The sequence below is a fragment of the Boleophthalmus pectinirostris genome, unplaced genomic scaffold (genome assembly GCF_026225935.1).
Source record: "Boleophthalmus pectinirostris isolate CB_2022bp ecotype Guang Dong unplaced genomic scaffold, ASM2622593v1 HiC_scaffold_14, whole genome shotgun sequence".
Taxonomy (NCBI): Eukaryota; Metazoa; Chordata; class Actinopteri; order Gobiiformes; family Gobiidae; genus Boleophthalmus; species Boleophthalmus pectinirostris.
In genome coordinates this window covers 25,220,575-25,245,288 of record NW_026571047.1, presented here as the reverse complement: position 1 = coordinate 25,245,288, position 24,714 = coordinate 25,220,575, and the positions used below count along the sequence as shown (strand labels likewise).

Sequence of the window (24,714 nt, the reverse complement as noted above, 5' to 3'; positions counted from 1 at the left end):
ACATATAAATTAGTCTATTTATATTACTTTTTTAATATACAGATTGAGGAACAACTGGATATATAGTTTATTTTGGATACATTTATGTTTTTCTAAGCCTTATTTCATGTTCAAAGTATATTTTATTCATTTTATGTTTTATACATCGTAAAACTGCTCAAAGGTTCATATTTGTAGCCTTTATTTATTTTCAATTTGAAAGTTTTGCATAAATTATCTATAACAAAGTGGAGTTTTTTGAGAGAAAAATGCTGAATAAATGCATCGTGTAACTAAAACATAATCATTTTAATATTCACGATTTCAGTATTGAGCCCTAATTTCATTATTATTTTTTTTAATGTCAGTTGTAATATTAAGACAGGACCCTTATTACTTAGTCTGCAATCTAATCTTTGCAATATATCACTTTAATTTTATAATTTAGTCTCAAAATACAGTGAACAGTAAACCAGTATTTTAACAGTACAATTGTAGATCCATCGTTACTACGCTATTTTCTGATCTGTTGTTATAATGTTACCTGGAGTTGTGTTTTGTTTCATTCACACATGTTCTTTAAGCTTCTCTTATGTGGAAAAAAACCCCCAAAACACTCTGTTCCACATTGTGATGTCATGTGCTAATACAGAAAGTGCTCCACTGTGTTTTTAAACTCCTTATACCTTCACTAGAATCATTTGGGTGATTTCAGATCTGGAATTGACCATCTCTGCTGAACAAAAGGTTAAAAAAAAAGTAGCTGTAACTTGAAATCTTCATGACATCACAAGGTGGAACAGAGGATTTTGATTTTAAGTGATGTGGAGAGACAAATAATTCAGGATTATTCAAACAAAACAGAACTCCAGGTCTGTTTTTGATGAGGTAACGACATTACAACACGGCTTAAACCTCACAAGAGTCAGTTTTGCGTAATATAGAACCTTTAGGTCATATTAAAATCTCTATTATGTGGGTAGTAGTTGCTCATCATTTTGTCCTTTGCCACTTGGGTCGTGCGGGCGCCATCTTAGGGACCCACGTCATCCTCCGTCTTCCATTATAGCGTCACTTTATCTGTCCATCTGTGTGTCTCCTCTCCAAATAGCCATGTGTCTGAGTGAGTGAGCGCCTGTCCTCCCCTTCTCTTCACTCTTCTCCCCAATCTCCTTTACGTTTAAGTTACACTCCCTGGCCGTTTCACTGCAAAATATGAAAATCTGCATGACTTAAAACGGCTGGAATTCAGAATATTAATTATGTTTTTGTAGTTTTCGGGCCAGTTGTTACTTTAGGTGTTAATGTAATTTTACTGGATTCTATGTTTTTGTTAAATTTTGAGAAATGAGCATCTGTAATCTAAGACTTTTTGAGTTGTTTTTGTAACTAAAAACATTCTTACTCTTCAGACGGATCGTAAGACTATGTCAAATATTGAAACCAACCAAACCAAATACCCCTCAAAAATGTCCAAAATCTAGTCCTGCAAACTAACTAAAACTTAAAGGTGCATTTAAAGGTGTAACAGAGGTTCCCATCTGCTTGTCGCCATGGAAATGTTATTGCCAATGCTGGAAAGTTCCATAGAATGGCATTAAACATTTATATATACATGGAGACAAGCAGATCACTTCACTAGGCCAAGCTACAGGTCAGATCTGCGGAGAGGCAACCCTCACTGTACAATTGTATAGGTTTTTTAAGCATTTTTGAGCAAAGAAAATCTAAATTTCAATAAATTCGAGACAGATATGTGCACATTTCAACACTATGCAACATTTCTGGTAAGAGTCCAGCACCTGGTTGTGTCCATGGAGACTGGTTTCACTAGAATGTACCACAGTATGGCATTAAACTTGCTTGTTATTTAATTAGAAGTGTTTTCTACAATAAAACGATTCCTCAAATTGGAGCTGTAAATTGGCTTGGTGTTTGTCTTCATGGAAATAGATTAAGAAGTTTAATATCATACTGTGAAAAACCCTCCACCCAGAAAGTTACATAGTACAACTTTAATTATTAAACATTGAAAAATACTCAAATAAAGATTATTATTTTGACTTCAAGCCTTTTTAACCCATGTATATCTTCAGATTTTGCAGTCTCCCTCCCTCCCTCTCTCTTTATTTCTCTGTCTCTTTTTTCCTCTATATAAGCTCAGTTTTCTGTCTATCCTGGCTGTGTTTCCGTGTGCGTGTATTTAATGTTGTCCTGGACTATATGCGTAGGTAAAGGTCCAGAGACTATCTTTGCTGGTTCTGCGCTCAATGATAACGAGTGGCACACGGTGAGAGTGGTTCGGCGCGGAAAGAGCCTCAAACTCACCGTGGACGACCTCCAGCCTGTGGAAGGTAAAACACAAACATATGACACTGTTTCATTACTGTCTTATATTTATTACTATACCATTAAAGGTTGTATAGAGGATTTTGTTAAGTGAAGAGAAATACAGCGACAATCCTTGTGCGCATTCAGAATTACTGTTGAAGTGACCTGTCTAGAAGTAATTTAGTGACCGACGCATCAGTTTCTACACGCTTCGTCTGCTTCGGTCGCGCCATCGCTGGACGAGATCTCCAAGAATCACCTCAGTTTGGCTTTGCTCCTTTTCCCCTTCTCTTCTTCTTTCAGCGACCTCAAAAAACGGACTTTCTTTTGGGGAACCGGTCGTGGATTCTCGTCCGCCGTTGCGACAAACTTTGTGAGAAATGCAAGGAAGCAACAGTTCGAAAAATCCTCTAAGAACCGCCGCATAAACCACGTAATCCCTGCGCTCCAACGAGTCAGTTATACTAGGGAGTTTGATTGACAACCTAACAGCCAATAGAAAATGAGGGAGCCTCGTTTTCTATTGGCTGATGTTTATCTGGCCTCACTATGTCCACAGTTGATAGATTTTCGTTCTTTTTTATTTTGGTCATCATAATTACAAAGCTGCTGCATCTCTGTAATGGTATTTTAATCTTTCACTGACAATTTGAAACAAAAAAAAAATCCTCCATACAACCTTTAACACTGTCTTATTTATTATTATACCACTATAACTCCACTGTATGTATGACTATACCACTATTACTGAACTGTATTTATTATTATAGCACTATTACAGTCTTATATTTATTACTATATCACTATTACTATCTTGTATTTATTACTATACCATTAACACTGTCTTATTTATTATTGTACCACTATAACTGTACTGTATTTATTATTATATCACTATTTCTGTCTTATATTTATGACTATACTACTATTATTGTACTATATTTATGACTGTATCAGTATTACAGTACTATATTTATTACTATAAAACTATTACTGTACTCTATTTATTATTATACCACTATTACCGGTGTATATTTATTACTAAAGCACTAGTACTGTACTATATTTATCACTATATCACTATATATTGTATGATATTTATTATTATACCACTATTATTGTACTTTATTTATGACTATATCACTATTACTGTCTTATATTTTTTATAATATCACTATTATTGTACTATATTTGTGACTATACCATTATTACAGTACTATATTTATTATTACACCACTATTACTGAACTGTATTTATAACTATATCACTATTACAGTCTTATATTTATGATTATACCACAATAACTGTACAATATTTACTACTATACCATTATTAGTGTACTGTATTTATTACTATATCACTATTACTAGTATATATTTATTACTAAACCACTATTACTGTCTCATATTTATTACTATACAACTATTACTGTACTATATTTATTACATATCTCTTACTGTCTTGTATCCAAACAAACATCCAAGAACATAAACCATATCACTATATTATATTTAATTCTTATGTAAAAAAAAAAAAATGTCATGGGCCAATTAAATAACGTAATGACATAACATATAATAATAATAATAGTTCTTGGTTTACAGAAAAGTTAATTGTGTTCAACCATTATGAAGAACAACAGTAGTAGGAGTAGTAATAATAATAAATATGTATAGATGCAATAAAAAAATAAATAAAATAAACTGTTAATTTAATTATGGCTGATTTAAGATTAATACCCTTCTTACAAATGTAATTGCCGACATTCCTTATACTTTCTACGTGTTATCTACTCCAGTAAGATATATATTTTATTGACAGTTTACACCCAGACAATGTGTTGTTTTTCAATTCCATGTTTCACAGAGTTATTTGAGTTTTATTATCATTTTAATTACGATTACAAGTACACAAGCTAATACATTTTTACAAATTGAATTATGAACGTCTCTTACACTTCACGCTCTTTGCATAATGATCTTATCCGGCACTGACAGTTTACACCAAGACACTGTTGTGTAATCTAATATAATGTAATACTTTGACAGTTTCTCACACAGATCCTCTACGTAGCTCTGTCTGTTTGTCTTCGAGTTTTGTTTGTAGCCCTCACATGTCGAGTTTACCCAGGTCAAATGGCGGGCGACCACACCCAGCTGGAGTTTCACAACGTGGAGACCGGCATCGTGACGGAGAAGCGCTTCATGCCCGCCGTACCCTCCAACTTCATCGGGCACCTCCAGGGCCTCACTCTCAACGGGATGCCCTACATCGACCTGTGCAAGAACGGAGACATAGACTACTGCGAGCTGAACGCCGTGATCGGGTACAAAAGCATCGTGGCGGACCCCGTCACGTTCAGGTCCAGGTCCAGTTTTGTGACCCTCCCCACGCTCCAGGCCTATTACTCCATGCACCTGTTCATGCAGTTCAAAACCACCTCACCAGACGGACTCATACTTTTCAACAGAGGAGACGGGAATGACTTCATCGTGGTGGAGCTGGTTAAAGGGTGAGTTTGTAATAATAATCTATTCTCTTCGATTCATTTTTACCTAAACTGTTAAGCAATTTGTGGAATGAAACCTAAAACTTGTACTTGCCCTTTTTGATTCGTTATTAGTTTAATCATAATCATAGCAAATTTGCAGTCAGTCACGAAATCAACAACACTAACAAAAAACAAAACAAAAACAAGGATGTAAAATTTGAGGATTTTTGTGTTCGTTTATGGTCGTACAAACTAATAAGAGTTAATCATTTATGAACATACAAAGTAAACAGTAATACGAACTAAAAGGTAAGAATTTGGGTTTTAATTTATGGTCACACAACCTAATAATAATGATAAAGAAGGCACAGAAGTTTATCGTTTATGATCGTGCAAAATAAACCACAATGAGAATAAAAAAAGTAAGTATTTTTTTGTTTTCGTGTTTACTTTTAGGGTTCAATGGACAGTGTACCGGCCACAAACCTGGATAGGAAAATCTAAAATCTATATGTACATTTAAGGACTGGAAGACGATAATTGTTCTTGGCACATTTTAGCAAGTAGTAATCGCCAATAAGTCATCAGATTGTGCTAAAAACGAGATTTATCCATTGTTGTCTTCACTTATAACAAAGTACAATACAATACCATAATAGTTGTAGTATTAATAACCACTAGGGATGATACAATAAGTGAAATATCGTGATATCGTATCGTCAAAGTTCTCACAATAATATCGTGGACCATCACAATATATGAAATTACAATCTTTTTGCTTAAATTAAGAGTTATGGTGCAGCAACAGCTAAAAATAAGACAGAGGGAACCACATAGACCATGATCCTTTGCTCCATTTCTGTACTGCACTTTTTAGTCTTAGTTCTTTGGATTAAGTCTTGTCAAGGCAATTCAAGAGGAAAAAGTAGAATATTAGCCTCCACAAAATATCGCAATAAATACCGTACCGTGAGATGTACATCGTGAAAATATCGTACCGAGAGATTTAGATATTGTTAAATCCCTAATCGTGAGCATATCGTATCGTGAGATTCATACCGTGATGATATTGTATCGTGAGACTTGGATATCGTTACACCCCTAATAACAACAAATGACTAATGTTCTTTAAAGTAAGGTACATGGCGTTTACAGTAACTTGAGTACCGTATTTTCTGGGCTATTAGACGCGCTCTTAAGCCTCCAACCCCATCAAAAAACGACTGCGTGCCCAACAATCCAGAGCGCCCTATACACGAATCCACTCAGGTGTCCCAGTACGACTTCAGTAAACTACAAAGCCACAACACCCGCAGAACACGCAAACACACACGGAGCAGACAGCGACCGCACAGCGAAAAACACCCACAGACACACTCATCACTCCACGCCGACGAGGAACGGAACGGAGGAACGAACCGAAAAAGCGAGTGCAATGTGCCACTTCTAGACACAACTGAACAACTGAGTCACTGCGAACACGCCGACAATCCAGCGATCCCAGACAGCACCCTCCCTACACGCCACAACTGAACAAAGCCCAGAGTCACCGTGAACGCCACAAACAAAGTACCACTGACCCATCCAACTGTTGTGTTTCCTTTAAAGTCTGGCGGGGTTTATTTGTGAAAAAAAGTTAGAAAATGGACTATTCTATGACAGTGCGTCTTACAATCCAGAGCGCCTAATAGTGTGGAAAATACAGTATTTTCAAAGCAATTATTGTGATATTACAGTTGTTAATCACAATGATAATAGTGACTGAAATGTCTGTATTATCTTATGACTTTTTGCAGCCAATTAAAAAGTTAAAAATCTCTTCACAGATGTTTACCAAGAAATAAGTCTGATCCTTTACAATATAATATCTCTTTTCTCTCCTCTCTCCAGTTACCTGCATTACATCTCAGACCTGGGGAACGGAGCTCATTTAATCAAAGGAAACTCGAACTCTCCTCTGAACGATAACCACTGGCACAACGTCCACATCTCCAGAGACACCAACAACCTGCACGTGGTGAAGATCGACACCAAAGTGACCACGCAGACCACCATGGGCGCCAAGAACCTCGACCTCAAAGGTAAATCGAAAAATATGTGTAATAGCTGTAATTCTCAGTCAAATTAAAATACTAACTCCAGTCAGACAATACAAAGTCTAAATATGGAGGTATAGAGTTTAAAATATCCAATTCTTTATCATCCTTTATGGTTGTTTGAATGAATTTACAGATGTATTCTCACTTGTCTTTGTTGGATCCTAGATTTGAGCAACGTTTAGACCAGATTTAGACTTGATTTGGTCCCGTTAGAGGTTAAAAATATCCAATTCTTTATCATCCTTTATGGTTGTTTGAATGAGTTTAAAGGTGTATTCTCATTTGTCTTTGTTGGATCCTGATTTGAGCAAAGTTTAGACCAGATTTAGACTTGGTTTGGTCCTGTTTCTAGTCCTGATTTAGTCCTGATCTAATCCTGATTTAGTCCTGATCTAATTCCTGGTTTAGTCCTGATCTAATCCTGGTTTAGTCCTGATCTAATCATGGATTATTTATGAATTTAGTTCCAGTTTAGTCTCAATTTCAAGTGTAAATGCACCCTAGTTTTAGTTCATATATTGAGTTTAACAGTGTTGTGTTTAAAAGTATAAAATGTTATAGTTATATGCCCCAAAAACGAATATTTCCTAAATCTATGGACCTGTTTAAATATTTGTAAATGTTAGGGTTTATTTCTGCTATTTTAAACTCTGATATTGTAGTTTATAAACCCAAATCTGTAGTAAAGCTGCACATTTTCTGGTTTCACGGGGGAATACATTATAAGCAAACAAACATTAAAATAAAAGCAGGATTCAAAGGCCCAAAAATGCCACAAAAACAATAACTACATAACATTAAGCTCCAGGGTTCAGCATCTGTTTGTTTCCACTGAGATACTGGATTATTGCTCTGTCTAGAATGCTCCTTACTAAAGCATTACTACTACAACTACTTTTAAGAATAAAAAACACCTGTAACTAAACAACTGTTTAGGCTGAGTTCTTCTCTCAAATAGAAAACACCCTGTTCCACCTTGTGATGTCATTTGGTAATACTGGAAGTGCTTCACTGTGTTTTCATGCACCTTAACTCAGTGGTCCCCAAACTTTTTTACGCCATAGCCCACCTTTATGTCCTGTTTTAGTTCTGGTTTAGTTCTGGTTTTTATTCTGGTTTAGTCCTGGTTTTAGTTCCGGTTTAGTCCTGGTTTAGTTCTGGTTTTATTTCTGGTTTAGTTCTGGTTTAATTCTGGTTGAGACTTGGCTTTAGTCCTGGTTTTAGTTCTAGTTTAGTCCTGGTTTTAGTTCCGGTTTAGCCCTGGTTTTAGTTCTAGTTTAGACATGGTTTTAGTTCTGGTTTTAGTTCTGGTTTAGACCTGGTTTTAGTTCTGGTTTAGACCTGGATTTACTTCTGGTTTAGACCTGGTTTAGACCTGGTTTAGACCTGGTTTTAGTTCTGGTTTAGACCTGGATTTACTTCTGGTTTAGACCTGGTTTAGACCTGGTTTTAGTTCTGGTTTAGACTTGGTTTTAGTTCTGGTTTAGACCTGGTTTTAGTCCTGGTTTAGACCTGGTTTTAGTTCTGGTTTAGACCTGGTTTTAGTTCTGGTTTAGACCTGGATTTACTTCTGGTTTAGACCTGGTTTAGACATGGTTTTAGTTCTGGTTTAGACCTGGATTTACTTCTGGTTTAGACCTGGTTTAGACTTGGTTTTAGTTCTGGTTTAGACCTGGTTTAGACCTGCTTTTAAGTTCTGGTTTAGACTTGGTTTTAGTTCTGGTTTAGACCTGGTTTTATTAATACTCTGTCCAGAATACTTCTTACTGAAGCATGAAACTACTTTCACCAATAAAAACACCTGTAATTCAACAACTGTCAGATAGATATGTTTAATTTCATACTGTGGGACATTTCTGTAGAGTTTTCACCGACCAAAAAGCAAAACAAACGGCTAAAATGTGTATCAGAAGTGTAGTTACTGTTGCCGTGGTGATTACACTTGAGCGGGAGTGCGTAGTCAGTGCATTAGTCTCTGAGTAGGTCATTATAGAAGTAGGTCATGGTTAAGTACAGAGGAGAGAGGCAGGGCAAGTGCCTGTGTGCACAACGTAACATATTAAACTGCAATATATGTGCTCATTTTACATCAATGATTCATGTTTAACGTGTGTTTAAATGTGCTTTTTGAACCGACCTGTTCTACCATGTCACACAACGGCCGTAGTCACTTCTAGGTCAGTTATTCAAGAGAAACTTAAAGGTCAAATAATACGCAAAATTGACTCTTGTGAGATTTAAGTCATGTTATAATGTTACGTCTTCAAAAAAAATACCTGGAGTTGTGTTTTGTTTCTAGGGGTGTGCAAAAATATCAAAATAATATAGAAATAAATGTATCGCCAAGAGTATTTTGGTACATTTTACTAAATTATTATGTTACAGCGCTACAGTTTTGTTGTTTGTTTAGAGGAAGGAAACTCATTGACATTTTCACAGTTTTGATGATTAAAATGTTTGTGTTTCATATGAACTTTGGACAAGAAGTGGTTTAACAAAGACTTTTAGTGTCACAGCCATGATTTAGACTTTAATTTTTATTGAACCGTATCGAATAAATTTGAAATATATATCGTATGGAATCATAAGCTCACTGTATCGAGATATGTCTCATGGCATATGTATCGTATCGGCAACTTCTTAATGATAGCCAGCCCTGTTTGTTTCATTCACACATGTTTGAGTAATCCCTTATTTTTAGTCTGTCTGCATCTCCAAAGCTCGAAATGCTCTGTTCCACCTTGTGATGTCATGAAGTGGTAGTTTTCAAGTGAACAGCTCCTTTTACATTTACACTATCGGTCAAAAGTTTTAGAACACCCTAATTTTTCCAGTTATTTATTGCAATTCAAGTCCACTAAAGACCTTGAAATGGTACAAATGTAAGAACTGAACAGCCAGAGGCTAAAAAAAGATAAAAGAACAAAACACAAGTCCAAGCTCTGCCAAAACTACCTCAGAAAAAAAGAACAAGATGGTAATGTTTGAAAACATGGAGTGTCCAGCACAGTGTCCAGACTTAAACCCCATCGAGCTGGTTTGGGATGAACTGGACAGAAGAGTGAAAACCAAGCAAACTACAAGTGCCACACATTTATGGAAACTTCTGCAACAGACTTGAGAAGAACTTTCTGAAGAATATTTGATTTCTGTTGTGAAAAAAACGAGACACGAGTGTGTTTAGCCGTTATATCTGCCAAAGGTGGACACTTTCATCAATCAAAAGTTTAGAATTTAGATGTTTTAGTACAGTAAACAGTGAAAATTTGAAAAGTGTGGTGTTCTAAAACTTTTGACCGGTAGTGTAGTTCAGTAGATTGGCGAGTCCAGGTCTAAAACTTTCCAATTCTAGTTTAAGTGTATACCGTATTTTCCGGACAATAAGTTGTAAGTTGCACGAGCCAAAAAATGCGCAATGAAGAAGAAAAAAACATATATATAAGTCACACTTTTTGGGGAAATGTATGTATGAGATCAGGAACAGACATTTCATCTTGAAAGTCAAGTTCTAGTAAAAACAACAGAACAGAGAACAACAGACTGAATATGCGTTAATATGTTAACGTAACATAGTAACAGTTACTCAGATAATTATAGCATAAACAACACTCCAAATCACTAAATCCACTGAATTCTTCATCCTCAGTGTCACTTCTGCGCGACCTCCGGAGATAAACCATAGATCCATGATGTAAATGGAGCGGCGCTTCCTCTTCTGTGTCGCTGTTGTCAGACTCAGCATCAGTTCCAGTTAGAATTATTCTTGCTCTCTGATTCCCGACAGGTCACTGTGTCACTGTCTGTGTCACTGAAGTTCAGGCTTTTTTGATTCACCCAGTGGCTTCCAGGAAAGTTACATGGTGCACCCGCCCGGTTACTGTGAAGCTGTGTTCTTCATCCTCGCTTTCCACCAGTCCCTCACAAGTTTATCGCTCACTCCAAACTTTCTTTCTACTGCTTGATTACCGTTTTCAGCAGAATATTTCACTATTTTCAAGGCAGCAGCTTTTTCTACAGGAGGCATGTGCCGTAGAGCAAAGTGACAATGGCACAGGAGCAATAGTAGAACTGTACTAGATACTGACACACAAGACTAGAGCCTCTCACAGCTGTCAGTGTGAAAAGTTTAATATATAAGTCGCACCGGAGTATAAGTCGCAGGAAACACCCAAACCATGAAAAAAGCGCGACTTATAGTCCGAAAAATATGGTAATGTTTGAAAACACAGTGGAGCACTTTCTGTATTACCACATGACATCACAAGGTGGAACAGGGAAAAATAAATAATAAAAATATGCCAAGTTTTGTGTTTTGGGTTGCGTGAATGAAACAAAACAAAGATACTCACTTTTATACTTAGATTATACCATTATAATAGCCATGAAACCCCAAAATTTGTTTAGTAATCAATGTTTTTTTGCATTTACTACTTAGAATTTGTGATTTTATTTTATTTTTTATGAATTAAGTATGTATAGTAGCCAGCTTACTCTAAATTCATTCATAGTGTATATCTAGGGAAATGTTACACTATAAAATGCATAATAATTAAGCCTGGATTTCTAACTGAGCAAACAGAGAAAACATATAGTATTTTCTTGTAATTTAATGCTAATTTATGCGTATAGTATCCGACATAACTAACTGTATAATAGCTTTGGCTTGCATTTGCAGAGCTATTTCTCACATGAACTCCTCTGACACTTCTGCGAAATGACTAATTGATTAATAGAGAAACTAATCACTGCGATTATCAATAGTGACAATAGTCATTAGGGGCTGACAAAATGGCCGCCTCGCTTCGCCGCATCTTTGATCACGAGCAGGAAGTTAATCTTTAAGTCGTTCACCGAGAAAATGACCAAGAGTCCGAAATCGATTACACGAAGGAAAAATATTGAAGAAAGTAGTTTCAGTTAAATTAAATAAGTCCTGTTTCTCCCATATTTTCTTATATTATTCAACATTTCCAACTAGCTTTTTTATTTTATACGAGGATATAAGTTTGTTTGAAGTTCAGACGTTTAATGAAGATCGAAGATTTGTGATCAGATTTGAGATTTAATTTCACATATTATTTTTAACGGGCCCATATGAGGCTGTTTTCTGATCTGATCTTTGTTGTTTCCTCGTCAAAAACAGACCTGGACTAGTGTTTTGTTTCATTCACACAAGTTTAACTCACAAATCGTAAGTGCATATTTAGGCTGAGTTCTTCTGTCAAGCTAAAAACACCCTGTTCCACCTTGTGATGTCATGTGGTAATACAGGAAGAGCCCCACTGTGTTTTCATGCACTTTAACTCAGTAGTCCCCAACCTTTTTTTTTTTTTGTCCTGGTTTTAATTTTGGTTTAATTCTGGTTTAGACCTGTTTTAGACCTGGTTTTAGTTCTGGTTTAGACCTGGTTTAGACCTGGTTTTAGTTCTGGTTTAGACCTGGGTTAGACCTGGTTTTAGTTCTGGTTTAGACCTGTTTTAGACCTGGTTTTAGTTCTGGTTTAGTCCTGGTTTTAGTTTTGGTTTAGTTCTGGTTTAGACCTGGTTTTAGTTTTGTTTTCATTCTGGTTTAGTCCTGGTTTAATTCTGGCTTAGACCTGGTTTTAGTTCTGGTTTAGACCTGGTTTTAGTTCTACTTTAATTCTGGTTTAGACCTGGTTTAGACCTGGTTTAGACCTAGTTTTAGTTCTGGTTTAGTTCTGGTTTAATTCTGGTTTAGATCTGGTTTTAGTTTTGGTTTAGTTCTGGTTTAGACCTGGTTTTAGTTTTGTTTTCATTCTGGTTTAGTTATGGTTTTAGTTCTGGTTTAGACCTGATTAACACCTGGTTTAGACCTGGTTTTAGTTCTGGTTTCGTTCTGTTTTTTGTTCATGACATCACAAGGTGGAACAGAGCGTTTAAAAGATTACTCAAACATGTGTGATTGAAAAAAAACACAACTCTAGGTATGTTTTTTGATGAGGTAAGAACATGATAACATCACTTCAAGCTCACCAGAGTCTGTTTTGCGTGTTGTTGGACCTTTAAATGCATCCAGACGAAGTCACAAAAACACTCAAATATGAACTGGCAAATAACAGAATAAAACCAAGAATCACATTTCAGAAGTTGTTTGTTCAGATCTAAACTACAGCGTTAGCAGTTTTTTTGCAGAATAAGTGACTGTACTTAAAAAACTGCAGTGTTTGTGATTTTCTAATTGTGCCTATTCAATAATGTGAAGTTTTATCGTCCCACAGGTGATTTGTACATCGGAGGCGTTTCCAAGGAGATGTACCGGGACCTGCCCAAACTGGTCCACTCCCGGGAGGGTTTCCAGGGCTGCCTCGCCACCGTGGATCTGAACGGACGCCTGCCGGACCTCCTCGCCGACGCCTTGGCCACCGTGGGACAAGTGGAGAGGGGCTGTGAAGGTAAAATATACTTCCAGATAATAAGTTCGGTTCAGATTTCACTTTTTATAATCCCTAAACTTTAAAGGGCCCATATTACACTATTGTCTGATTTAAGTTGTGATGTTGTTTCCTCATCACAAACAGATCAGGAGTTGTGTTTTGTTTCATTCACACATGTTTAACACAGAAACCCTGCATATTTAGGCATATTTGAAAAACATATGAACGTGAACATGTCATTTGGTAATACAGGAAGTGCTCCACTGTGTTGTTAAGCTTCATACATCTACACTAGAATCATTTCAAATCTCTACTAGGGGTGTAAAGATATCTAAGTCTCCCGATACGATATCATCACGGTATGAACCTCACGTTACAATATTTATTGCGATATTGTGGGAAAGCTCGCGATTGGGGATGTAAGAATATCCAAATCTCTCTGGACGATATTTTCACAATATACATCTCACAGTAAGATATTATTGTGATATTTTGAGGAGGCAAATATTTTACTTAATCCAATCCAATCCACTTTATTTTCTGTAGCACATTTCACAAACAAACAGTTTCCAAAGTGCTGCACAAATACATAATAACACATAACAACAATAATAAAAAGATAAAATAAACTACTAAAATAATCATGCTAGTCTTAAAATAATAAAAGCAGTAAAATAAAATAAGAGCAAGATCATAGAATAGCAATAAATAAATAAAAATACAATAAAAATAAATAAATAAGTAAAAAACACAGAGGACCACACAACTCACGCGGTGTTAAAAGCCAGAGAATAAAAGTGGGTCTTAAGACGAGACTTAAAACTCTCCACTGTGGGGGCTGTTAATCCAAAGAACTAAGACTTAAAAGTGTTTAGAATTGTTATTTCTTCTTGTAGTCTACACTGAAATGGAGTAAAGGATCATGGTCTATCTAGTTCAATCTGTCTTTTTTAACTACTGCTGCGCCATAACTCTTCATTTAAGCAGAGAGACTTATGATTCGATATATTGTGATGGTCCACGATATTATTGTGAAAACCTTAACAATACAATATCACGATATTTCGGTCATTGTCACATCCCTGCTCCCGATTGAACAAAAGTTAAAAGGTAGCTGTTCTCTTAAAAAGTAGTAACACTTTATTTGGTAACACTTTAGATTAGGGACCACATATTAAGAGCTAGTTAATAGTGCATAATAAGTGCTTAATTACACCTTTGTTAGTATTTATAAAGTACTTTCAATGTATTTTTGTCTAAGCCTGTATTTTGCGCAGTAATAAGGAGTGTATTAATAGGAAAGTGTTTGTAAATGTCTAACTATTGACAGAATAAGCTTTTGGGATTTAAGACATTAATAAGGGCTGAATAAATGCTAATTAATGACAAATTAACCATCCATAGTATGTTAATTAGCAGGTACTTAGATGTTAATAAGTGCACCCTAAAATAAAGTGTTACCAAAAGTACCACTACATGACATCACAAGGTGGAACAGAGCATTTTGAGTTTTGGAGATGCAGACAGACTTAAACTCAATTTATTGTCATTTATGGTCATAAAATCATCTGTGTCGCGACGCAGAGAGTCTGAGTCAACCGACATGCACCTCTGAAATGTTCTAACTACGCGTACATACATTTCCGGTACCCCGCCTTCCCGTTTCTTTTTGTAAACACAAACACCATTTTTAAATCCTCGCCCCCTAGTGTTATGACTGTGAATTACTTTGAGGCGCATAGACCTCGACGCAGATCCATAAATCAAAAAACAACGGAGAAAAGGCGCTGTGCCTTGAGTCGACGCAGAAGTATAACTCAGCCTTAATAATAAAGAGTTACTCAAACACGTGTGAATGAAACAAAACACAGCTCCAGGTCTGTTTTTGAGGAAATAACAACATTATAACATGACTTAAAGCTCACAAGAATCAGTTTTGTGTAATATAGAAACTTAAAAACTGAGCTGGAGGACAGATCAGATCTCTATATTTGGATTTGCTGTTTAATTACCAGATTGCAGATTTGTCGACCTGTTTTTTTAGGATTAATGTCTCCGTAATTACTGGACCTGTGCACGTGAAACAAAAACCGCCACGAAGTTCAATGCCTTTTCTGTCTGTACAAATAAGCAAACAAAAGTTGAATAATTTTGTCACAGCAGCTTCAGACAGTGGTGCCATTATTCAAATCCAAACTTAATTGTCAATTGAAAGGAATTTATGACACAAGATTAATGTGGCAAATTTGTGGAGCCTGTCCTTAACAAACACAGATAAGCTTCAACATTTGTGGTTTTAATGTTTTTATTTTGTCTTTTACCGGTAACATTTTGTAATAACGACTTGCTAAGGGCTCAGCTTTTTGTAATAAGCAACAATATCATCGCTTTCTTAATTGAAAAAAGATCTAATATTTTGTTTTAAATGATCAATCGCTATAATAATAGTCTTAATTTTTCCTCATTCTGAAATCGCTGCGTAGGCTGTTGTCATTTCTAAAGAGAATTAACAGAGGAGAGATGATTGAATGAATTTATTAAAACTTGTGCGGGAAATTACAGAAAAAATCCTAATATAGATTAATTGAGTAACATCTGAAATCATTATTGTTTGAAAAAATAACTTAAATACTGTCAAAAGTTAGTGTGTAGAGGAACTATACAATATATGAGTTTTATTACTAATGCTGTTTTATTCATGTTTTAAACGCCGCTGGAGATTAGGCAAGTGTCCGTGTAATTCAGAACTAAAGTAATTATTATTTTTATTACAGCATCATTGTAATTGACTAAACTTTGATTAATCGCGCTGCTGTAATTACAGTTTTATTAAAGCTCTATATCATTGTAAGATGGGACCTAATCTCCCGCTGGATCTAATGAGAAAAGATTGGAATATGAATTGACCCGTGATCTTACATAAAGAGGAGCATCATGCAACATCCTGGAGCTTTCTGCCGTGTTATAAAAATGTTCCCTCGTCAAAAAATATGCCTGAATATGCATGTTTGAGTAATCTAGTGATCTAAATACATTACGCATTAGCTGTAAATGCCCCATAAAAGTCTAATACCAACATCTTTAAACAGCCCAGAGTCTAATTCAAGTTTAATTTAACATTTTCACCATTGCAAGACAGAGTCCTGCACTGGGTCGGGTAACGCGGGTCACACGGCTTTGAACGTTCTGGAATTTTACGGGTGGGTAGTAATTAAACACGGGTGGGTCCGGTCTAAATCAGGACTAAACCAAGACTACACCAGGACTAAACCAGGTCTAAACCAAAATTAAACCAGAACTAAAACCAGGTCTAAACAAGGTCTAAACCAGGTCTAAACCAGGTCTAAAACCAGGTCTAAAATCAGGTCTAAACCAGGTCTAAACCAGGTCTAAACCAGGTCTAAAACCAGGTCTAAACCAGGTCTAAACCAGGTCTAAAACCAGGTCTAAACCAGGTCTAAACCAAAATTAAACCAGAACTAAAACCAGGTCTAAACAAGGTCAAACCAGGTCTAAACCAGGTCTAAACCAGGTCTAAACCAGGTCTAAAACCAGGTCTAAACCAGGTCTAAACCAGGTCTAAGCCGGAATTAAACCAGAACTAAAACCAGGTCTAAACAAGGTCTAAACCAGTTCTAAACCAGGTCTAAAACCAGGTCTAAAAAACCAAGTCTAAAACCAGGTCTAAACCAAGTCTAAAACCAGGTCTAAACCAGGTCTAAACCAGGTCTAAACTAGGTCTAAACCAGAATTAAACCAGAACTAAAACCAGGTCTAAACCAGGTCTAAACCAGGTCTAAACCTGGTCTAAACAAGGTCTAAAACAGGTCTAAACCAGGTCTAAACCTGGTCTAAACCAGGTCTAAACCAGAACTAAAACCAGGTCTAAACAAGGTCTAAAACAGGTCTAAACCAGGTCTAAAACCAGGTCTAAACCAGGTCTAAACCAGGTCTAAACCAGAATTAAACCAGAACTAAAACCAGGTCTAAACAATATCTAAACCAGGTCTAAACCAGAATTAAACCAGAACTAAAACCAGGTCTACCAGATCTTGGATTTAAGAGAGAGAACCCCGAGACAACGGAGCAGGAAGCCCGCAAAGTGTGATCGAGTGACGGCTGCACTTACCTCCGTGCGGGGTGGAGCTCCCGACAGTGAGTCCTGGTTCAGTTCTGGTTTAGTCTTGTTCTAGTCCTGTTTTAGTCCTAGTTTGGTCCTAGTTTAGTCATCCTGGTTCAATCCTGGAATCAGTCCTGGGTTAGTCCTGGGTTAGTCCTGGGTAAGTCCTGGTTTAGTCTTGGTTTAGTCCATGGTGTGATTCTTCTGCTCAGTAAATAATGCGATGACAGTCGAGTCACGTCTGTGATTTCATATTCGTACTGAAGAAAGTTTAACCGTTTTATTTCATTTCGTGATTGTAATTCTTAAAGTCGTAACTTTTCAATTCATGTTCTGATGGATGCTTCAGTTAAAATGCTTTTAATTTGTGTGTTGTTTATCACGGGCATGAGTGGGTAACGGGTAGGATGTTAACGGGTCTGGGCGGGTGTGGGTTTAACTTTGATATAATCACAGTTTAATGGGTGAGTGTGGTGCTGTACTGCGCAGGTGCAGGCCGACATGGGTCTCCAAAAAACTCAAATTGACTCATAATTGACTCTTATGAGCTTTAAACCATGTTATAATGCTGTTTTCTCATCAAAAACAGACCTGGAGTTGTGTTTTGTTTCATTCACACATGTTTGAGTAACACTTTAGTATTAGTCTGAGAGAAGAACTTTTTATGAGTTAAACATGCGTGAATGAAACAAAACACAATTCCTGGTCTGTTTGTGATGAGGAAACAACATTTTATTATAACATAGATCAGAAAATAGTGTAAAATGGGCCCTTTAATTTGTTCTTCTCTTAAATTCATTCGCACTTTTTTGCTTCTCAAGTGTTTCCCATTCAACCCATGCTTTTATTTTGAAATTAACTCACTAACTGCTTATGGCGTTTTATTTTGCTGTTTTATTTTTTACCACATATATACGTTTTTTGTCTATCTGTGTTGCTGTCTGTCCCATCTCTTCTGCATTGACTAACCATCTAACCGGCTTGTTTGCTTTTTTATTTTGGCTGACTAAGTTTCATTGATGAAAGCTGACTTGCAAGGTATATCTTTGCATGAGAAAAATACAAAAAACGTGCCCAGAATCCCTTAGTATTTCTTTATTTACGTGTTGTGGATTCCAGTCCTTCAAAACCCAAATCTCTGAGGTGAAATGTCCTCTCCCAGCCACCGTAGTGACAATAGCAGAGCCCATACTTGAACTGTAGCATGTTGTGTGAGCCCTTAGTGAAATTCAATACTCAATACTTTTATTTTAATGCCATAGACTTGTGTGTGTTTATTAAAGGTGCACTGTGTAACTTTTCCGGTGGAGGGTCTGTCAAAGGCTTTCCTCCATAGAGATGTTATTTCTTTGTCTGGAATGTTTCGCAGTATGGCATTAAACTTGTCTATCTTCATGGAGACCACACCATGTATTTTTTAAGTATTTTTGAGCTCTACAACCAGCTGTAATTTAATAAATGTAAAGTGGAGCTGTTTAATGTCATACTGTGGAACTTTTCAGGCAGAGCAATGTCCTCTCCATGGAAACAGGCAGGTGACGAACCTCCAACCAAAAAGTTGCACAGCGCATCTTTAACCAGAGGTGGGACTTGCAAGTTGTGACTATTTTTAGGACTTGAGACTTAGATGTAGGACTTGACTTGGACTTGAAGTTCAGTGACTTGGGACTTGACTCGGACTTAAGGCCTGTGACTTGAGAAGACTTGAAGCATCTTCTAAAAAATATATGTTTTTAGAAAATACTTTTCTCTTTACAGTTGATAAATGCAGTGTTTAATTTTACACCTCTGTGTTTGTTACTTTGGATGAAACTGAAATACTGTGATGTGGTCTCCTCAAAAGTACTACAGTAATACACAGTACAACACAGTAATATACAGTACAATACAGTAATGTAGTCAAGTCAAGTCATTTTATTTATGTAGCACATTTAAAACAACCATAACAAGTTGCACCAAAGTGCTTTACAGCATGAAACACAACATAATGAAACACTAACACAAATATAAAATATATAAAATTTTACATAAACGAGTTGTATGTATATGTAATGTACAGTACAGTACAGTTCAATACAGTCATATGCAGTAATATAAAGTACAATACAGTAATATACAGTGCATTTCAGTAATATACAGTACAATACACTAATATGCAGTACAAATGATCCTTCCATTTCAGTGCAGACACATGACAAAATAATTGGATTTTTAAATCTGAATTCTTTCTATTCTGACTGTACTGATTCACACTAAGATCTTGTCAAGACGTTTAAAAAGGAAAAGTTTGCCTTTCTACAATTCTTATATAAATACTCACATACCATAGCAGGACTTTTTAAGTACAATTTAGTTTAAAATTCAAATAAATTGCAAAAATCTAAGCTATATTTGGTGCTTTGGTTTAAAGACTTGAAATTACTTGAAGCTCAAAGCAGACGACTTGGACTTGACTTGGACTTATGGGCCAGTGACTCGAGACTCGACTTGGACTTGCCTGTATTTGACTTGGGACTTGACTCGGACTTGAGGTCAAAGACTTTTAATTTACTTGAAACTTGTAAACAAAGACTTGGTCCCACTTCTGCCTTTAACACAAGACATGGTGATTGGTATTGGAGTATTGAGATTGCAATATTTGAAACATAACTTGAAAATTGTTTGTTTAATTTATTTTTTCCTGTTCCCAACCCATTCACTCCACTTCACCTGCATGTTTTTTTTTTTTTTACTTTCGGTATTTTTTGCAGTGGAAATTTCAACATTATAATTGCTTATATAAGGCAAATCTAATGAAATACTGTTGCACAAATTGCACAAACAAATTTGTATTTTGTAAACTGTATCATATTTTGTAGAAGGATTTAGAAAATGAGTTCAAATTTGAAGATACTTTTCACACATTTTTCATGTTTTTCACACATTATTACATGTTTTTCACAGTTTTTCACATGTTTTTCACACTTTTTTACATGTTTTTCACACTTTTTCCTGTTAAAAAAAAAAAAAAGATAAACAGATAGAACAGAGGAAGGACAGTGAATATATGATACAGAGACTAAAGTGGGGTCCAAATACCTAGATGAATGCCTTGCTCATGAACACACCAACAGTACTCAATGCTGGTCAGGATTTGAACTATTACTTACTTATTTCCTGCAATATTTTTATCCACAAAGTCTCATCTTGTATCTCAGGTTACATAAGGTCCCATGGGTGCCTTCTCCAGACTTTCTCCTATGAATCTTATCTTGTCCTGATTTCTCCGGGCTCTGCACAAATTGAAAATACCCCGTCTTATCTGGTTTAAACTGGTCCGTGTCTTACCTCTGCTCTCCTCTGCCCCCTACAGGCCCCAGTACGACGTGTCAGGAGGACTCGTGCTCCAACCAGGGCGTGTGTTTACAGCAGTGGGAGGGCTTCACCTGTGACTGCAGCATGACGTCGTACGCAGGACCGCTCTGTAACGACGGTGAGGAGATTACACACCTGTTACACTGTTTTGACTGTGTTATTGTTCAATATAAGAGAGATAAACTATTTTATTTTGGTTTCAGTGTTGTATCTGTGTACAGTACAACTTTTTTTGTTTGCTTTTACCTGGTTCCCGATGGGTTGACAAGGTTTTGTATTGACCCTGTGTGTCTGTGTGTGTCTGTCCACCTGCAATAATTCCGCCATTTATGGACCGACTGTCACCAGATTTGGTACGTGGGTCCAGCCCTCGTGCCCGATGCCGTGAAAAAAAAAAAGTTTGGTGACGATCCGAGGTCATTTGAGGTCACACACGTCATTTGAAAGGTCATGCTATTATAAAGGATCGGCAATTTCTGAAACATTTGCGGCCTAAAATATTCACCCAATCATCACACAAGTTGGGACACACATAACTGGTGCACTGGACGTTACAGGTTGAAACCGGTCAAGGTCACTTGAAGGTCAAGGTAACCACGGTCAAAAATGCGTTTTTGGCCATAACTCCACGAAGGATGGAACTAGAGCAGGGGTGTCCAAACTTTTTTCATCAAGGGCCACATATCTAAACACAGACGAAGCAGAGGCCGATCGAGGGCCGTAGACTAATGCTCAGTACAGGGAATAATTGAAATCTGTGCATGTTTAACGTGTTAGAATGAACCATCAGACTTCATTCATGCTAAGATCCTTAAAACCACACACTAAATATGAAATATTCACTTTATCAAGGTCGATTTTCAAAAAACTTGCAAAAGTTATTTTTTAATTGATGCAAGGTCATTTGGGCCAATTCACCTGGAAGTCTGAGGGCCAAGAAAAACTTGTCTGAGGGCCACATTTGGCCCCCAGGCCATAGTTTTGACATGCCTGAGCTAGAGCAACGGGAGTGGTCTCAAAATCTCAAAATCTTATTGTTCAATTTTCTTAAATTTTCTTATCCAATTTTTGAGTTGAAGTAGGGTGTAGTGGCCGTAGTCTTAGTAGTAATTGTAGTAGTGGCAGTCATAGTAGTAGTATTTATAACATTTCAGTTTCATCCATGATATATTTTTACATTCAATAGTCATTTTTTCTAATATTTTTGTCTTAAAAACATGGAAAAACATCACTAGTTATTCTTAGTCCTTACTTACATTTGTTTTCAGAGCATCATAATTATTCACCGCAATGATTTTATAAGCAGTTTTCCTCATGGACCAGAGTGGAGTTTAGATTTTTGAGTTTTGATGTAAAGCTCTAACAGCAACTAGCATGCTATCCACATACTTCCTGATATTCATACAAAAATGCTTTATAATTAGATGTAGACAGTACACAGCAAACCTAGTTTGACCTCAAGAGCTTCTTATACAATAAATCTACTGGGGCAAGACACATTTTGCTTAAATCCTTTAATTTATTCATGTATTAGATTGTGCCTCATGATGTGATACTTTTTTGTTTATTTGAATACCCCCGGAAACTGTAGTGGAGACACTTTGCAAAGGTTAGAGTGAGATGAGAGGAGTGAGTGGTCCTTGTGCATAAATCAGAATGGAATATTTTAGTATTTGAATAAAACGGTAAAGGACAAGTGGAAAACATTTGCAATTGTGATAAAATCCTCGAATTCAATCATTGAGTGTGTATAAAGTGGACATAGCTCAACAGGAAGTTTGTACGCAGCTTTTCTTCTGACCCTGGCTCCCATTGACTTACATTTGAATATTGTCGTCTCCTTCTCTGTAACTGCTGTTGTGAGCCTCGTTTGGTCTTAATGTGTTTGTATTAACCCAAACTATGTGATCTTGGTGGGGTTTGTTTTCGCTATTTTGTCTGTCAAATTTGCTCCTGTAACCCTTAGCACCTCAAACTTCTTTTGAGTGGCGCCGAACGTTACATCATGCTCACTTAGTCCACTTTTTTATTCAGTTTATAGCTTCAATAGACACATTTTTAGTAATCAGAATTTCTGTGATTATTTCTTTGGCGCCTCTCATAGACAAGAGACATCACAAAATGCTTTATAGTAAATTAAGAATATTAAAATACTAAATTAGACTTAGACAATCTTTATTGATTTGCAAGGGAAATTATTTGGACACAGTAGCTCACACATTACAATATAATATTTTGTATATACGATTTTGGTGTGAATTATTTCCATCATAATCCCAAGAATCCAGTTCAAAAACATATTTCTTCATGTTGTCTGCGCTGAAATGAATCATGGGATAGGTCGTTCCCTATGTTTATAAGCTGTTGCCAGAGGTGGGGACTTGCAAGTCGTGACTTGGACTCGAGTCAGACTGGAGTCACTATTTTTAGTTCTTGAGACTTGACTTGATAAAATGGACTTGGGACTCAACTTGGATTTGAAGGTCAGTGACTTGGGATTTGACTTAGACTTGAGGCCTGTGACTTGAGAAGCACTTTTAAATCTGAATTGTGTGAATTCTGTGTTCTGACTGTAATGATTCACATCTTGTCAAGACATTTTAAAAGGAAAACAATTCTTACATACTCTATAAATACTGAAATATAAATACACTATGACTTTATAAGTACAATTTATCTTAAAATTCATATAAACTGCAAAAATCTAAGATGTATTTGGTGCTTTGGTTTAAAGACTTGTAATGACTTGAAGCTCTAAGCGGACGACTTGGACTTGACTTGGACTTATGGGCCAGTGACTCGAGACTTGACTTGGACTTGCCTGTATTTGACTTGGGACTTGACTCGGACTTGCCTGTATTTAACTTGGGACTTGATTCAGATTTGAGGTCAAAGACTTGAGACTTACTTGAGACTTGCAAAACGATGACTTGGTCCCACCTCTGGCTGTTGCTTCTATAAAACCATGAAACCAAAGAAACTTGTGATTCGATATATTGTGACAGCCCACGATATTATTGTGAGACTTTTGGACAATACGATATCACGATATTTCGGTTATTGTTACATCCCAAGTACCAAACCTTTCCTATTGTGAAAAGCTGAAATAACATGAACTGTTTTAGGTATTATCACTAACTCTTTTACAGAGGGCTTAAGTTGTCATGGTAACACACAATTAAGGCCTGAATCAAAAAGTGTTAAAGTGTGTTCGCCTGAAAAAAGAACAGAATAAACACGTTAATGATATATTAGCAGTATAATAGTAAAAACTGTGATGTTAAATGGACTGAATCTTGATGCAGGTAACAGAGTGTTTCTCCCATCACTCAATGTCAGTGTATTTAGTCAGAGCTGCCACGGGAGGGCACTGGCATCTGTCGATTCTGACGAGCTCACAGAGAAACACAAAGAAATGCACTTTAACAGACAGCTCCTGTGCTTATGTATATTCAGATGTCACCAGCAGGTTTTTCGATTATGTAATTATGAATGTGTCTGCAACGCGAGTGTACTTTCTGTCGTTACACCAATAATAGCAGTAATTTTAGTAGTAGCAGTAGTAACACTAGTATTAAAATCAATATAGTACTAGTAGTATAAGTTGCAGTAATAATAGATGTACATGTAATATTGTTATAAAATTAATTGTAGTAGTAATAGTAGTAATCTTTGTGGTGGATTGTACTTTTTTTGATTGGAATTGTACATTTTTCGCTATATAATTTCATACAGTGATTATAGTTATTCAAGTAATGTTTTGCTACTACTACTACTACTACTACTACTACTACTACTACTTTTACTACAACTGTAATTAGAAATATGAATGAACAGTATTTGCTTAAAGGTGTATTATGCAACTTTTCTGTCTAGCCTTAATTCAATTACAGGCGTTTTCTTGCTCAACAATTTTAATTAAAAAACATTAATTTTTATTTTAAGG

At 36.3% G+C, this 24,714-nt stretch overlaps 1 protein-coding gene across 1 annotated transcript in view; it reads left to right on the top strand.

The window, feature by feature from the left end:
- Window positions 1-24,714, top strand: part of nrxn1a (neurexin 1a) — a 323,968-nt gene that overhangs the window by 231,705 nt on the left and 67,549 nt on the right. Inside the window, exons 16-20 of the mRNA XM_055150076.1 lie at window positions 2,211-2,333; window positions 4,441-4,822; window positions 6,692-6,882; window positions 13,139-13,312; window positions 20,767-20,886. Coding sequence (XP_055006051.1) covers window positions 2,211-2,333; window positions 4,441-4,822; window positions 6,692-6,882; window positions 13,139-13,312; window positions 20,767-20,886 — 990 coding nt within the window. The remainder of the gene's footprint in view (window positions 1-2,210; window positions 2,334-4,440; window positions 4,823-6,691; window positions 6,883-13,138; window positions 13,313-20,766; window positions 20,887-24,714) is intronic.